The sequence below is a fragment of the Microchirus variegatus genome (genome assembly GCF_963457635.1).
Source record: "Microchirus variegatus genome assembly, chromosome: 12".
Classification (NCBI taxonomy): Eukaryota; Metazoa; Chordata; class Actinopteri; order Pleuronectiformes; family Soleidae; genus Microchirus; species Microchirus variegatus.
The window spans coordinates 14,189,336-14,206,582 of record NC_139813.1 but is presented as its reverse complement, the minus strand read 5'-3'; the positions used below and the strand labels follow the sequence as shown (position 1 = coordinate 14,206,582).

The window sequence follows — 17,247 nt, the reverse complement described above, 5'->3', positions numbered from 1 at the left end:
CTCTTCGAAACCCGCCCATGCTTAAATTTAGCAGCCATGTGTCATTAGCTGGTGGCTACTGGCTGTGAAATGTGGAAATTAACTCAAACATTCATGCGTAACTCACTTGTAAAACATACCAAAGCACTTGCACATAATACAGCTGTAAGCTTCTTTAGCTGAAGCACTAACTTGTGAGAGAAAACTCAAATTCTAATATTTGTCCCATCTGTCTGCAGCCTCCCACATCACTACTGCAACTACATTAGTCCATGACACGGGTTGACCTCGGGTGAAAGGTCGTCGTGTGATGTAAACAGACTTGACAGCAGACTGCTATTAAAAAATGTCACGTACATCTTAAAAAGGGAACATTTTTTGGCATTATGTTTGATTTCTTGTTTGTTCCAGGTCAAGAAATTAAAATTGATTTTATTCGGATATTCAAATTAATCTGCCACTCAAGCAGAGGAAGAGGCTCTTAAAAGGAAATGGTAAACTACACTAACCGTTGCATATTGATTTAGCTTCTAATGTGTTGGTTGCATTAATGGTTCAACAGAAAGAGAAAACATAAAGTGTGTGTGTACATGCTGTGTATAAGGTCTTGATCAAGCAGACTTTGACACTGGTTGAAATAGTGACGGTGGAAAAATGGGTGCATGTGTTCTCTTTTGAAGCACAGACAGAAATAATATACTGAGCTCGATGTACACACATCACTGTGCGTGCGCTCCTCTTTTCTTGCATCTCTTTGTTTCTCTTCCTCCTGTGTTCTCCCCCAGTGTTCCTCTCCTTCTCCCTCTCTCTTTTTGCTCGCTCACTCTCTCCACGCTTGCAGCTGCTCTGCTATAAACAGTCAAGCCACTGTGCCCTACTTCTGAGGAGAGAGAGAGAGAGATGGAAGGAGAAGGGGAAAGACTGATGCGGGGAATGAAACCTAATGAGGGGAAAAGGACGGGAACCGGCTTAAAGAGATATAATGATATTGAAACGAAGGCAGAGAAGTTTGTGTACTGAAGGTCACATGCATGTGTGTAGTGTCTCCATGTGTGTACCAACCATGGCTGATTATGATGATATGTCTCAGTTTTTGTGTCCTCAATCATTTTATCCAATTACACATGCATCCATTATCTATGTTGATGATACTTTGATGGTCACAGGCAGAGCTGGAGTCAGTGGGTTGAGAGCCAGAGACTTCAAAAGGACCATACCCCCAATCTATGTCTTTAGGTTGTTGGAGGAAGCTGGTTTACCCAGACAAAAGCCATACACACATACGACATACAAATTAGATAAAGTCACAATCAGATCAATACCCAGAACCTTCTTGCCATGAGAAACCAGTACTAACTGGTAGCAATCGAGTGTCAAACATGTGTGGCCATGGAGGCGATGCCAAGAGGCAGATGCATGTGAGTCCTTGTGATGCTTTGCTCTGAATAGGATAAAAAAAAAGGTTGTTGTAATTTACACTTCTAGCCCCCTACAGAAACAACACTCATGTTTAGTCACATCAGCTGATAGAGCTGATCGAGTCAAGTCATGGCTTGTTATGTTGTTGTACAGTAAGTTAGCCAACAGACCAGACTGTTATTTCTTGTGTTGTGACACCAGGCTGCAGAACAGAAAGATGTCAAATCAAAGCGTAGCATGAGTTTTCTCCTGTTGTCCGGTCTTTTTGATCTGCGGTCAGGCAGCATCGACAGGGAGACACGCGTGTCCGACAGCTGCAACGCTTTAATGCCTGCATCACCTTTTACTTCTTACCGTGAGGCACCAGTGGTAACCACTGCACCACAGCACGGCCCTCCATTTAAACATATTCTGTGTTTTGCGATGGTCAGAATCACTCTGATGGCCCCAAGAAACCACTTAATTCTAAATATGATAGTGATTATTTGTCAAGATGGTTTTAATTTATTACCTTTGACCAAACTGTCCAAGTTGAGCTAATGAGAATTTGAAAAAAATAACAAATACATAATTAAAGGATGTGGCAAATTAGTTGACATTAGCAGAACAGGTAAACATTTGTCATAGAAGGAATGATTAGAAATATTGTGCGTTGACATTGACAACTGTTGACAAATAAGAAGGGCAAACGAGAAGCTATTTACCATAAATGGTCATGTGTGATCTGCATCAAATGAGTCCTCCCTAACCTCCATATGCCATTAACTGCTCACACATTTTTGACATTTCCTGACAACTTTCTGTCAAAATGACAAACCAGAAACAAATATAGTTATTTTGTTCTGTCATGAAGCTACAAATTCTTGTCACTCCTTCACTGCTGCTCTTTGAGAGGCAATGATGTGGATTCAGTAACAATATACTGTATATTGTGATATTTTCCACAGATATTATTACTTACTAATATCTGTGGTTAGTGTGCCATGTTGCTCCTCCTCCTTTTGACAAAAAGCACAAACAAACGGCACCATTGCATTAGTTTAGTTTTTATTTGTAGAGTCGGATAAAGGCAGCATCCCCTTCACGGGGGGTCGCAGATGGCCTGGCAGAAGTAACTGCGAGCAGGCTCCGCCTCTGGTCGGTCACTGCATGAACTGTCCATTCACACAAACTCTATAGCAACAGAATAGCTACGACTCTTCTCCTTTTCTGTTGTCAAGTGTGTCAAGGTCAATCAAAAAATAAAAGAAGGTAACGCTGAGTTATGTGGTCGGTTTTATGAGCCTCTCACAAAGCAGAGCGATGCACAAAGAAAGAGAGTGCGCGCTGGTGCAGACGGCAGAGACCACATGTGAGGAAGAGGGGGGGGGAAGAGAAAGATGAGAGAAGAGAGCAGGGCGGAGGATTAACAGGCCACAGAGGGGCAGAGAGAGGGGGGAAGAATTGCTTGCAGCACTGATAATTTACACTGTTTCTTCTCCCATTCATATCAAGTTTTCCTCTCTCTGCCAAGTGACTCTGTGTTAACTCTCTCTCACTCACTTTTTTTTGTACGAGCCCGACAGCCAACAACAACTCAGCGCTGCTGGTTCACTGAGCAGAGAGAGTCATCCCCGAAATACAGACGTGACTGCTTTTTTGCATCATATCAAGTTTTGACACTGAGGAGGAAGAAACAGCTGGGTTTAAAGCACAACACACATACACTGATGCTTCGCCAGGGAATAAGGGACCATGGTTTTGTTCTTACAAGGCAAATGGAAACAGCTCAGTGTCTGCTTTTTCAAGGAGCAATCAATTAGAGGTGTTTACTTACAATTTTTTCCTCTCCCTCATGTTTGACTGTGCTGAGGACAGGACTCTGTTTGCCCACACACAGTTCAAGTCTGAGATATTCAAACATATCTTCTCTGCAGACACGTGTTTTGCTTTGCCTCTGGTTGAGATGTTGTTGAGAGGGGTACTGAGGCTGTTTTGTGCCGACTTTGCTGGCATCCTGTGTGTTTAAGTGCTAGGAGCTGTTTTGTAAGTTGAGTGGTGCAATAGACCAAAACAAATCATGAACAGTTTTTGTGGCCTGTAAATGGAAATCGATTACGTATATGAATTTACTGGTTGCACGATTGCTATCAGTGAACCCAGTATTTATTTAAATTGAATGGGTTTCCTTAAACTCAGGTCACACATCATAGTAATTTCCTACATAATGCCACCTTAGGTGTCCTAAATGAGTGTCAACATGGAAGTTATGCTAAGAGATACCACTGAATAACTCCAGAAACCACACCACATCCTGTTTAGTCACAGTGGGGATGTGTTGAGCTGATTGCATCAAGTCATAATTTATGTTGCTGTAAGTCAGCAAACAGACCAGGCTGTTGTTGCTGGTGTTATGACACCAGGCTGCAAAACTGAAAGATGTCAAATCAAAGCTTAGCATGTATTTGTCCACTATAAAGACCAGTTTTGTTTTTTTGATCTGTGGTCAAGCAGCCTTCACAGGGTGACACACACACACACACATGTCCAGCTGTACAGATTTCTGATCCACATGTAAACAGATACTTTGCCCCTGGGTGTTGCGCCTGACCGGAATATCACATCATCTAATAAACTGGTTGCTGCCGTCTTTGGTCATCTCCTGGCTTGTCCTGTTGTGCCACCCATGTTGGTGACATTTAAGGGGTTAGTAGACCAATTGGATGAATCACCATGAAATATCATACTCATTTTTATGTTGGCCAGAGGCTGAATTCTACTGACACTGGGGATACCTTGTAATATCCTGTCATCCAGAATTTTGGTCTAATGCTAAATGCAAATAGACGTGTGGTGAATATTCCTCCTAAATTATTCCTGCTGTCACCAGAGTTGCTTCACATAGCCACACTGCTGTAGACTGATTTAAAGTGGATATATTATGTGAAATCAACTTCTTAATCATTTTAATACTTTAGGACTCTGGAGGCCCTATGAGTAGGTGAAAAAAAAAAGACGACTCACTCATGTTTTTGTGGTCTGCCTCAGTCTAAGTACATGAGATAAAACACGCGATGTTGACTTCCGTGCGCAATCTGACATCACATTGTGCAAATTCCTGTAATTGTTGTCTCGTGGAGCTCCGCTTTGTCCCTAAACAATGCAAGAGTGCAGGCGAGGGCAATAATATCTGGAAGAGCAGAAGTCTGCAAAGTGTTCTATTGTTGGCTGCACAGTGCAGCACAGAGTTCTACACAAACTTCCAGCGTCAGAGGATTCACGTGTCCAGTGGATACATTTTATATATGATGGCAAATTATTGCTTTTCCAAATGCTAACTGACTTTCCTGTGTCTCATTTGCATTTAAAGAGACAGGCACTCATAATTAGGGATAGGAATTTCACACATTTTTAGAGTCGATTGTCGGGGTCCACGTGTCAAATTTTTTGTTGAATTTTTTTTTGCAGCAACAGCAGCAACGCGGGAGTGTAAACTATTCTACACTGTACTACTTCATTTAAGGCTCAAAAACATGGCTGTAATGTCCATTATTGACCATCAGAACAGCGATAATTAAAATGAGGGGCAAAAAAAAGGAAGAAAAGCGGACTCTCCGTTGGTTTTTGAACCTGCGCTCGTTAGGTGTCCACCAGAGTGAAGTACAGTGATCCTGATCCTAGGTGAGATGCCGTCTTCATTTGTGTAGCGCTTGTGTTATGTCCCCCACCCCCGTCCTAAACTTAAGCGCAACCTTGTTCGCACTGCACACGCACACACACGCTTGGACGCGCACAGCCACTCGAGAGAACGAGCCGGTTACGCGCGCATCATCATCTGAGAGCGCAGGGAGCCTGGACAGCAGGATCACCTTTTCGTGCACAGCTTCTTTAACCTCCATGGTCGTGAACTTTACGTGTTTGTGACACTTCGAATTTTTTAACTTTTCATTTTTTTGTCGAGGTGCGCACGTGTCGATTGTCGATCGATTTGTCGGCAAAAAAGTCCCATCCCTACTCATAACCGACCTTTCTGAACAGGGCTGTTTTGGCAGGGTGATTGAACTGTTGTGGTGCTTCATCTTTAAGGTATTTTGACCAAAGCATGTCACAGACATGTTCATTAGGACACCAGGGAACTAGGTTAACTTGGAAAAATAGGGTATAATGTTAGTCCTTCAAAAAGCTTTCTAGAATGGTGTTGAAGGAGTTGCACAGCCCTTATGTTTGCTTTCCTAAACCTTATTTTTCTGAAATCAACTCAGGCTGGAAATGTTGCACCAGTTAAATACAATTGCTCCTGTAGGAATTAAATGATTTATCATTATCGTTCTGGGTCCAGATACGACAGCATCTGGGTCCACATCCAGACTGCAAACTGACTATTAGTGACCTGGGATCTATGCTGTTTAAACCCCTTTCTCAACACCCCTATTTATTCTCAATAAATCAAGTCGTTCTTACTGTATCTCTATGGGGGTAAGAGTGTGAGAGCCTTTGAAGGCATTCCCTGACTCATTGGAGGAGATTTATCAGCCATGAAATTGTCAATAAACACACTGGTGGAGAGGATTCTCACACTTCTGAACGCCAGCAGCCTGTACACCACTGATGTCACAAGGCAGAGCGAGTCAGAGATGTAATTATTTGCTGTTATTGCTCAATTCTCTGAAATGCAGGCAAATTAGGCATCATTTTAGGAAAAGCTGTAAAAAGATGAACACGTGATAGAGTTGCAGAATGTTGCCTCTGAGCATCTTCTTGCAGTGTTTTGCCTGATATTTTTTGTTTTAGCTGTATTAACTGGACCCGAGTGCAGTGTTATTATTGAAATTATGGGGTTAGCCCAGCAGGCACATGTGATGTGCCTGCTGGGCCCCATAATTTCTCTCAGGCTAAGAATAACATCTCTGGTTTATTGATCTGACACTCTACCTCCAGCCAATTGCTTAATTTACTGGATTAATCTTCATCGAGTTTGTGTGTCAGCACAAACGTTGCATTGTTAATCAACATGTTTAAGGAATGCATTTATTTTAACCTTTTTTTGTTGTCTCCATGTCACTAAATAATAATAATCCATCAACAGTAGGTCACATACAGGCTGTAAAAGTGCAAATTGAAAGAGTTGTGTCTGAGACAGATTCTGTGGTATTTCCTGAGGAAATCACTTTACCATCAGGGTTCAACCCCCACCTTTCCCCGATGCTCTACAGCCTCGACTCTACTGTATGTACTCCGAATGTCCTTTATTTATTCATTTATTCGTATTTCAAGGTCTGTCCTTCCTCATTTCCCCTTTCGTCTCCTCCTCTCCCTCCCAACCCTGGACTCAAATGCACCCACTCCCTTCTCCCTTTGTTTTTTCCAATTTTCATTCACTTCTTTTTAAAGGAGATCCTTGCCCACATAATCCCCACCCTCCTCTTCCTCATGTCATGTCATGTAATGTAGTCTTTCTCCCTCTCCTCCTCTTCTGCCCAATACATTTAACCTCCTACTTTCACCAGATATGCTGCAATTAATGTGCGCTCAGATCTCTGCTATAAAGGTTTCAGGAAATCAGTTGATTCAGGGTAAGATGATATCAGTCACAGCGGCAGATTATTAGGGCTGGATTTAAAACATAATCAGTTGGGCTGCTGTATCCACTGATTTTGATTCAGGCCTTTAATGTATTAGTCGGAGTCTCTTTGATATTCTCTTACACGTTGAAATTAAAGCTGCAGTGCGTAACTGTTGTTGGTAATGGCATTATTCTGCCTCCGTTTGGTGTAACATTATTTGTGTTAAAGTTATACTGTCAAGTGTTTGTGTGTGTATACAGTACAGGGGCAACTGTGGGGAAGAAAGATTTATTTCTGCTTTACAACAGATTTTTTGAGAAGTAGAATTCACTTCTGAAACTTTCCATGGGCTTTTTTTTATGTCTTCACTCATACTCCAATGACCAACACATTATCGCAATTAAAGGACCCATATAATAACCTATTTCTACAAGTTAAACTAGTTCCCTGGTGTCCTACTGAACATGCCTGTGACATGCTTTGGTCAAAATACCATAAGGATGAAGCACCACAGCAGTTCAATCACTCTGCCAAAACAGCTCTGTTCAGAACACTCTGTTTAGTAGTATCTCTTTTCTCTCACAGAGGCTACTGGGAGGTAACAGCAGTTAGCAAATTTTGGAAAAGTGATAATTTGCAGGCTCGAGCAGGCGCGTGTTTTATCTCCTATACTGAGGAGGACCACAAAAACATGAGTGAGTCATCTTTTTTCACACTTTGCCGACTGATAGGACCTCCAGAGTCCAGGATTTAAATGATTAAAACGTTGATTTTGCATAATATGTGACCTTCAAGTTTCCTCCTGCCGTGACAGAAAACAAAACACAAAAATGTTTCTGAGGCAAATCTGAGACAAAACATTTAAGCAATTTAGTAATTATGTGTTTTTGTGACTCAGTCAGACAAGCAGGAGCTGAACTTTAAAAAAGTTCTCCCTCCATCATGGAAAGTACAAAGAAGTGAAAGCTCACCAAAGATTTCTGGCAGACTTTGGCAGACATCAGCTCTGATCTAACAGCAAAGTGGACTCAGAGTTATTGAGAGGAAGACGATGATGCACAACAAGATAAATAGACGTGTAATAAAGTTTGAAGTAATCACGTTAAAACGGTTCTTGGGCAGCACAGATCGAATCACAGCAGAGTGGTACTTTTGTTATTAAATAAAAGCAAAAGCAGAGACGCACTCGTTTCCAGTCGACCATTTTTAGTCGAGCAGATAAATAAAAGATGCACAGTCGCGTTGGCGAGGAGAATTATGAAGTGGAAACAAGACAGAGAGGGCATCAGTACTCTTTTAGAAATAAAAGTGCTAAATAGAACCATATAAGGTTCTTCCGCTTGTCCTCATAGGAGAACCCTTTTTGGCTCCAGGTAGAACCTTTTATAAAGGTTCCATCTGGAACAATTAGTGTTACCAAGAACCATTGAAAAACCCTGTCTTCGGGAAAGGGTTTTTCATGGTTGTCCCTTGTAGAAGAACACTTTTGGAACCCTTATTTCTAAGAGTGTATGAACATGATTGGTGTCATTTTTACTATCATTATCGTATAAAATTGGTTTTAATATTATACCGACAAGTTTTATTTCAGTTATTATTTAAGCCCCAGTTGAGGTATTTCGTGCTGGAAGGACAATTTGTGAGAGCAATTAAAACAATTACAGCAATATCCTGGTTTAATCTCATAATGCTATATGAGATTAGAATAAAATGGATATAGTATCAGTCCAGATGATCATTTCTACGTTAAGCTGTCCTCATTACGACCAACCAATTATAGACACAGATTGGCTTTGGTGGTGGCCGTTTATGATTAACAATCACAATGAAAGAGGCAGAGACTGTTATCTATGCTGACTAAAAAAGATCTGTGCTTCGTACTCGGACACCTTCAAATCTCTTCTTTGTTGTTTCTAAGTGGTTATATTATTTAAACTGCCAGCTTTCAGATTACATCACATTTTATTTCATTAAAATCTACAGATACTAAAACATGTCCGTTCACACAGAGAGACTTCAGAAATGATGATGGGTAAAAGAGGTCTTAAGACAATACAGGGAATCAATGAGGGTGAAGAACTGAGCTACAAAGAGAAAGATGGTGAAACAAAGTGAAATAAGAATGGACGCAGAGGAAAGGGTTGAACAAAAAATAAAAAGGTGAGCAAAGAGAAACCTTTGAGTTGAGAGAGTTCCAAAAAACAGAAGGAATTTGGTGCAGCCTCCTGTGTTGAAAAGTTGAAGTGGTTCTCATCCTGTCACCATGACAACGCTGCCAGCAAGAGAGTGGAAAAAAAATATTTAGATAGCGAGAGAGGTTATGAAAAGTAAGAAGGTGAGGATATGGACCGGAGTATGGAAGACTGACCAAAAGAGCGGTAGATAAAGGAAGTGAAGAGTGCGATAGTGAGAATGTGAATTTTGGTCTATATTACTGTGTGAGAAAGTGTGGAGAAGAGACTTTTGAACCTGCAGTCTGTCTGTGTGTGAAGCACAGATAACATGTGAGAATCGCCTTGTGTCTTTAAACCCTGTTGCTGCGGAATTGGTGACAGTGAGAGAGGCTTAACTCTGCGAGCAGATGAAAGCTTTCTCACAAATGGAGCCACACGGCAAACATATTTCCTGGACGTTAATGAAGACAACAGGAACTGATCTGATTTTTTTTTTTTTTTTTTAAAGGAGATGAAGTGAGGGATTTGTTCTCCATATGCCATTAATCTTCCCACAGTTTACTATCTGAAGTGCTGAAACACACACAGCAGTATTTTTGAATAAAAAGGTTATTGTACCTTGTTTTTTTACTCAGCTGAGTCTTGCAGTTTTTGACAGCATGAGTCAGTGGATTTGTATAACACTATTAGTGCATCCATTTTAGTTATCATGTTGCCAACGGGTACCAAACAATCTTTTTTAAAATCACTCCCGCCGAGCACAAAAAACACACATTTCCCTTGTGTTAAACAGACAAAGAGGCTTTTAATGATTGTGCTGTTGTGTTTGTGTGAAATCCACAAGACACGGGGAATTGGGAGCCATCTCTGTGAGATATCTGTTGCGTGTGCTTGTGCTGCAGATGTGAGCCTACTTAATGCCAAACGCTGAAGTATTTATTCAATTACAGAGTTTCATATGATACCTCATCTACATCTGAGCAGTAATTATTCAGTATGAGTGATCAGAGTGAGATTTATTAGACCTTGCAACATTCAATAAAATCCACAGAGAAAGTAAAATAAAAAAAGACAAAATAAATTTGTCGTTGCCAGTATTTCCTTTCAGCTAATGCCACATTATTCCTGTGGAGTCATTTCATGTACCCTATCAGTTCTAACTTGGTTAACCAGACGCTGCCTCTGTCTGTCTGCCTGGTTAATGGCAGCAGAGCAGGAAACGATTTAAATTGACTGTCCATTAATTGCACTGCCTGGATGCATGGCCTTGTGTTAGCAAGTGCCCTTACCCTGCTGTAGTTTCCTTAAAGAGGACATATTATGCAGAATTAACCTTTTATTCATTTAAATCCTTATATTTGGGACTCTGGAGGCCGTATCAGTCGACAAAGTGTGAAAAAAGATGACTCACTCATGTTTTTGTGGTCCTCCTTAGTCTAAGTACAGGAGATAAAACACGCGATGTTGACTTCCGCACTCATTGGGACGTCACAATGTGCTAAATTCCTGGAATTGTTGTCTCGCGGAGCTCCGCTTTGTCCATAAAACACGCAAGAGTGCTGGCGAGGGCAACCGCGAAACGTTCTATTCTTGGCTCCACAGTGCAGCACAGAGTTCTACACAAGCTTCCAGCCTCAGAGGATTTATCTGTCCAGTGGATACATGTTGACGGCAATGTGCCTGCTAGAGCCTGCAAATGATCACTTTGCTAACTGCTGTTAGCTCCCAGTAGCCTCTGTGGCTGATGTGTAATTTCCTGTCCCTTAAGTTTCTTTTTACTTTTTAAAAAAAAGAGATACTACTAAACAGAGCGCTCTGAACAGGGCTGTTTTGGCAGAGTGATTGAACTGCTGTGGTGCTTCATTCTTATGGTATTTTGACCAAAGCATGTCACAGACATGTTCATTAGGACACCAGGGAACTAGTTTAACTTGGAGAAATAGAGTATAATGACCCCTTAAAACATTTTGGATCCATCTCCTCAATACCTTTTATGGTAATCTTTATATGTTAGTTCCATTTGCCTTTCACATGTACAGAGATTTTATTACAGGTTGTGTAAGAACATCCTTCACCACACTATCTTTATTGGAGCTTCGACAGCATCACAGTTTGTGCTGTTGAAACAGACTTTTACTGCACTGACGTCGTCTCAACACAGTCATATCTTGACATCATAATCATTTAAAATGTGATACAATAAACAATTCATAACTCTTCATCATCTCGCATTAGAATATAGAGTGGTTACTGGGGTTTATTAATGCTCCTTTGTGTTAATAATGAATGACTATTGAACTTCAGCTTGAAAAAGGCATCGCACGTCGAACTGCAATCTGTTCAAAAAAGTAATATTTCCCTCAAATTCTTCAGTTCCCACAGAGGAAAATTACTCTGTGTACTAATGTTTGTTTATGAGGGTTTTCTCTCCTGTGACTACAGGCTGATTATTATTGGTCACAAAGACCTGGAGCCTGTCATCAATAATGAGCTGCTTGAAGGTTTGTGCCTGCAAACGACCGAGTGGGCGCGGGGAAAGAAAAAAGTCTGGCAAAGCTTGGTGTAGTGATTTAAATCATGTGATCGAGCATGTGATCACGATCCGTCCATTAGTGCCTGAAAGGGCCAGTTTCAGTTACTCAGAAATAGCCAGCACATTCCTATCTCCAGTCACTTCAGTGTACTCCTAAAGTCACATTTAGAATAAATTGAGTGTGCTGCCATGCTGAGTGTAAAAATACCTTATCAGACCGTGGTCATAGGTGTGACCCGTCAGCCAGGCTGCAACTAATCAAATAGCACAGCAGTAAAAAAAAAACAACAACAACAGTGCTTCTTCTGTAAGCACAATTCAATCAACCTTGAGTTAGATGTATAACAGCAGAACATCTTGTGAGGAACAAACCACATTTTGCAGAAAATAAGCTGATGTGAGCACATGGTGACCACAGCTGAGTCAGTATTCATGTGCCTGCTGGTCTGTTGATTACTGGTTTCTGTTTGTCAAGCTGTTTGCAGAACGGCCTCAACAACAAAAAATCCATAGATGCATAATGCATGTCAACAGAAGGAGCTGCTGCTGTTGTGGTGGTGGTGATGATGGTGATGGTGGCGAAATGTTGTGGTAACAGTGACTGTGATTTATTTCTGTGGGCTGTGTGGTAGAGCTCAGCAGAAAAGGATGGAAATCAAGTGCAAATTGGTGTCAGGTGAGAGCAACACTGGATAATTCCATGCCAACTCATCATGGATTAAGCACAGCATCTATACGCCCCATTAAACTAACACTTTGAACCATCCAGGCTGGTTGTGTATATCATGTATAATAGAAACTAGCTGCATTTTCCCAATATTAATAACTACAGTAAACAGACAAATCACCAAATCTGATGTAGTTGTTAAAAGAAGGTTATAATTGTCTTTGGAAGTGTAAGTCTGTGTCCTATAATTACCATGTGGAGTTTTTTTGGGTGTTTCTAACAATGTGCCCATGTGCTTTTGCGTTAAACTCCCTGGGAATAAGTGAAGCATTGCACATCCATAGAGTTACAAGGATTTTTATAAATGAGCCTTCCAAAAATGACCGTAATAACACCACAGCATGTACATAACAAACCCATATATTCATTTATGGATGAGATTGTGACCGTTGTCTCATTACTGTCTGTTTCTGTAATGAATAATAGAGTGGCACTCTGTTTTCAAATGTAAACAAACCTTTGAGCCCACTGGGACTGTGTGGTATAGGCGATAAGCTCTGGGATTTTATGTTTGGCCTCTGTAATCAAATGTTGGGGTGGTTATGTGTGCGTGTGTGTGTGTTAGAATAGATGCTTGAGTGATTTTCTATTATTCTGAATCTAAATGGCTTAGTGCAGCCTGTCCATCTTCCAGCGAGCCGGCCTGCCTGTCCTTCTACATGAATTATTGACATTCTGCCTTCTTACCTTACCTTTTTTTTCTTTTTGTTAAAATCAAACTGGCTTAAAGTCTGTCTGATTTTCTCTGCAGTTTTTTTTATATATATGCACCACACAAAAAAACAGCAGTGTGCAAAAAAATATTTTCCTGCTGAATCAAACACTGCAGGAGGTAGATTCAATTACAAAATGAACATTTAGAAGGTTTGGCTCATCTGTTATCATCAATAGTCGCATAATTTTCTGTTGCTGACACATCTGGTAACTTTCTGCTTTCATTTTGCACATAGTGGAATAAAAATGATGATGCAAGCGTAGACCTAGAATCAAATCTTCTGTAGCATTTAGATTATTAAAGAGTTTGTTATTACTGTGTCATACAGTGGAGACGAACCCCAGCACATTACATTAACATCCGTGGTAAATTGACAATTAAATGATAGCATTCAAATTGAAATTGGATGTCGTTTGATGTATTTTTTTAGAAATGAACCACAATTTCCAGATGATTACGAGTAAAATGTGTGGTGTTTCCTCAACTGTTAAACTGCTGAAGTACTAGGTTTCACTGACATCATTTACTTATTTATTTTTGACATTGTTTTTAATCGCTGATCCTTATTGTGCTTGATCACTGTCGCACCTGTTTGTCAAATGTTTTCAATACAGGTCAATTCCAGGGGACAAACCACTTTATAAAATGATATGATTATTACATAATAATAGGGGCAAAAAAATCCATGTCAGGACAACAGTGAGTTATTGACGAGTTGGTGAACATATCGGAGCATTTAGCAGCTACATACACAAGAGCAAGTTCAGCATCCATTATGTTGTTTTGCGCAAATTTTACGTAATAAGCACTTTTTTTGTGTTCCACTCAGGTGCGCGTCGCCGGTCTGAGCCAGACGAGGCGGAGCTACTGAGAGTCAGCAGGAAACTGGTGGAGGATGCCGTCAGTCGCGCTGTGCAACAATACAAACAGGAAACACTTCAAAATGGGGGCGGGGTTAATTCCGTGGTGGTGCAGCTCCCTGAGGAAAATGCTGCAAAGACGGACACTACAGCTAACTTGACCACAGACAACAGGAAGTGACATCGAAAGACGGGGGAGGTACACAGACTGAAAGTCCAGCTGCCCACAGACCATTAGCCAGACCTGGCTAACCAGGAGAAGAGTCCGTGTTCTGGGCAGAAAACCCTGGACCAGCCAACCAGTCAGTTTGCTGACCAACTACACCAGCTAGCCAACTTCAACGGCTAGCCAGCCATGCTAGCTTCCTGCCCACCTGACCAGGCTTGACACAGTGCTAAATAGAACATGGAGCCGGAGACCAGTGCCACACGATGACTGTTTCCAAAAGACAGGCTAGCTACGTCTGCTAGCTCACCAAACGTGGAGCAGATTCAAAGAAAAGGAAAGAAACGCAAACAAAAGTTTCACCCTCAAAGTCAGAAAAACAGCAGGACCTCCCGTTAGATTCTGAAAACGTGTGTATTCACATCACATTTTGGTCAGAACACACCATGACGGTGAGGATGTTGTTCCATGTTACCCAGAACACATTTTCGTGAAGCACTCCTTCTCTGCACATGTAGGGTTCACTGTGACCTCTCACTCACTAGAATGGAACGAATCATGTTTTGTAGACATTTTGGTTTACCGTCACCAAAATGACTCTATCATGTTTTTCACCACCTCCTTTCTCCTTCAGTAGATTATTTCAGGTGTACTTTTCTTTCAGCCTCTTTTCTTTTAGAAAATCATTGACTGACGGTGTTGTGACTGGGCTAATTATTGAAACTTAAATGTGAAATATAGAGCGTCAGAGCGGAGTTAGGGCTGTCACTTTTATCCCCTCATGTCATTATTACACTTGCTGTTCGTCACATTAGCTTGAATATACGATACCGTCCTCTGCTGCTTCACTCAGGTGGAGCTAAGCGATGCGGTAAAAAGGTGAGTCAGCATTTTATTTTCTTTCTATGGTGTAGAATCCAAAGTACTTTGACATGCCACGATTTGGATTATCACAACAAAATTTTAGGTTAAGAAATTTCACGTCTAGCTTGTTTCTAACACAACGTTTGCAAGTTGTTCAAGGTACTTGTTTTATTGTATGATTATGACATGAGGTTTCTGTTTACAAACCAACCTGCAGATTTGTCTTCATTCTAAAGCTGTTTGTAGAAAATGGCTCCAGTTATGACCCAGGTATTAAAAATATAGTGTTGTTCAGCTGCAGCTGCACTGAGACAATCATGAAGTTAAAGATAAACTCAGCTATTTGTTTTAAAAAACCCAGACATGACTCCTTCCTGTGTTGGGTCCATTAATGAATCTAGTGTCATTTATCTCCACTAATGTATTTATTTCACAGAAGATGTGAATTGGAGACACTAAAATCGGAGATACTCAAAATACTACAACACTATGACAACACACTACGAGCTGCCAAGAATGTGTTTTACAACATTATTAAGACTTTGTGCTTCTCTCAATAACAAACGGTTACATTTATATGTGAAAGGCTATTATGGCTGTTGATATTTGACATATTCAATAATTGATTAGCCCTCGCTTTGTGTCTGGTGACCACATATAAATGTAAATTGTCAGTTAAAGAATGCACATGATTTATTAGTTTCTTTTCTTCTTCTTCTTTTAGTCCATTTATAAATAGTCTGAGTTTAAGCCTGGCTCAGTGTTTACTTGGTATTTGTGCTAATCTGAGAGAATTTTATTCTCAGTGACAGACAAACGCTGCTGTCGGCTGAAGGAAAAAAACGCCGTGATCTTTAATTTCGCCGTCTTCCATCGATATGAGTTTGACCCCAAGATCATTATCATTAGACTCCATTCAGAAACACGTGGCTGCCAACGAAAAGCTTTGATTTTTGAGGGGAGGGTTTTGTTTTGTTTTTTTCGACTGACAAGATGACGATGGCACAAGATAATGGTTATAAACTAATGACATTTTAACTATTTTATTTATTTGCTTTAGGTTTGCAGCAGAATCACTGTCAGAAATATTACGTTCATGTGAACAACTGAAAAGATGTTTTATTTTGAATTCAGTTTGCATTTAAATGATTAAAAAAAAAAAGCACAAACTTTAGATTTAGAGAGCAGGTAGACGCTGTTAAATCAAACTGCCTCTGTTCAAAGTGGCCTTTAGTCACTAAAACTAATCGATGTGATTTTTTTGTTGAAGTGCTGAAGGTGACGATGCACAGGTGATGATAAATGTTCACCTGTTACATTTGGATGGTTGAGTTAAATGTGGAAATTGAGTGGGGGGAAAAAAAAATCCACCTAGAGACAGAATTCATGTTATTTCAAAAGAGTGACTCCGCTTGTCGGCTCAGATTTTGTGCCATATGAGGTTTATTTCCCTTTAGTTCAAACAGGCGTGAGGTGGAAAGTGTTCTCTTATCCCTGTGAAACCCACTTCAGTCCTGTCATGGACTCATTGAAACATTAATAATAACAGAAGAGAATTCTGTCTTAAGGTGGAAGCTTTTGAACGTTTTTGTTTTGATCTTATTATTGTCACCGGATCCTTAATCTCCTTAAAATCCCCTTTAATCCACAAATTGTCCTGTTGATTTGTTTGTTTAATGTGTTCATCCGTTTGTGTGTGTGTGTGCGCGTGCGTGTGTGTGTGTGGGATGCTGGATCAGAGCTTCCCCAGAGAAAGTCTTGTCACTATCAGTTATAAAAACACAGAGGCGAGTGTGAGAACGCCTCAACAAATTTGTCTTTTCTGTTTGTCTTTCTCTCTGTGTGTGTGTGTGTGTGTGTGTGTGTGTGTGTGTGTGTGTGTGTGTGTGTGTGTGTGTGTGTGTGTGTGTGTGTGTGTGTGTGTGTGTGTGTGTGTGTGTGTGTGTGTGTGTGTGTGTGTGTGTGTGTGTGTGTGTTTTATCATGTTCTGCCATATTTGAACAATAAAACAGGATATGAGATTCAAAACCAATATCCTTCTCCCCGTCTCCTGATTTCAGTCCACGTGTGTCCACAGAAGTCGAGGTTACGTCACACTTTGTGAAACAGTGGTGACGTCTTCTTTATAAGGAACACAGTATTAGTGAGAAATGTTTTGTGAATGAAAATGTGTTTATTTAAATGTCATATCCTTTGAGGAAAAAGCAGCATCTTAAATTTTGATTTAAAGGACTCATATTATACCCTATCTCTTCCCTAGTGTCCTA

At 40.6% G+C, this 17,247-nt stretch overlaps 1 protein-coding gene across 1 annotated transcript in view; it reads left to right on the top strand.

Moving 5' to 3' along the window:
* akap7 (A-kinase anchoring protein 7) overlaps positions 1-15,817 on the top strand; it is a gene marked incomplete at its 5' end in the record, with an annotated part of 54,190 nt that extends 38,373 nt beyond the window's left edge. The window contains one exon of the mRNA XM_083898531.1: positions 13,920-15,817. Coding sequence (XP_083754657.1) covers positions 13,920-14,131 — 212 coding nt within the window. The 3' untranslated portion in view covers positions 14,132-15,817. The remainder of the gene's footprint in view (positions 1-13,919) is intronic.
* Positions 15,818-17,247: the final 1,430 nt, after the last annotated feature.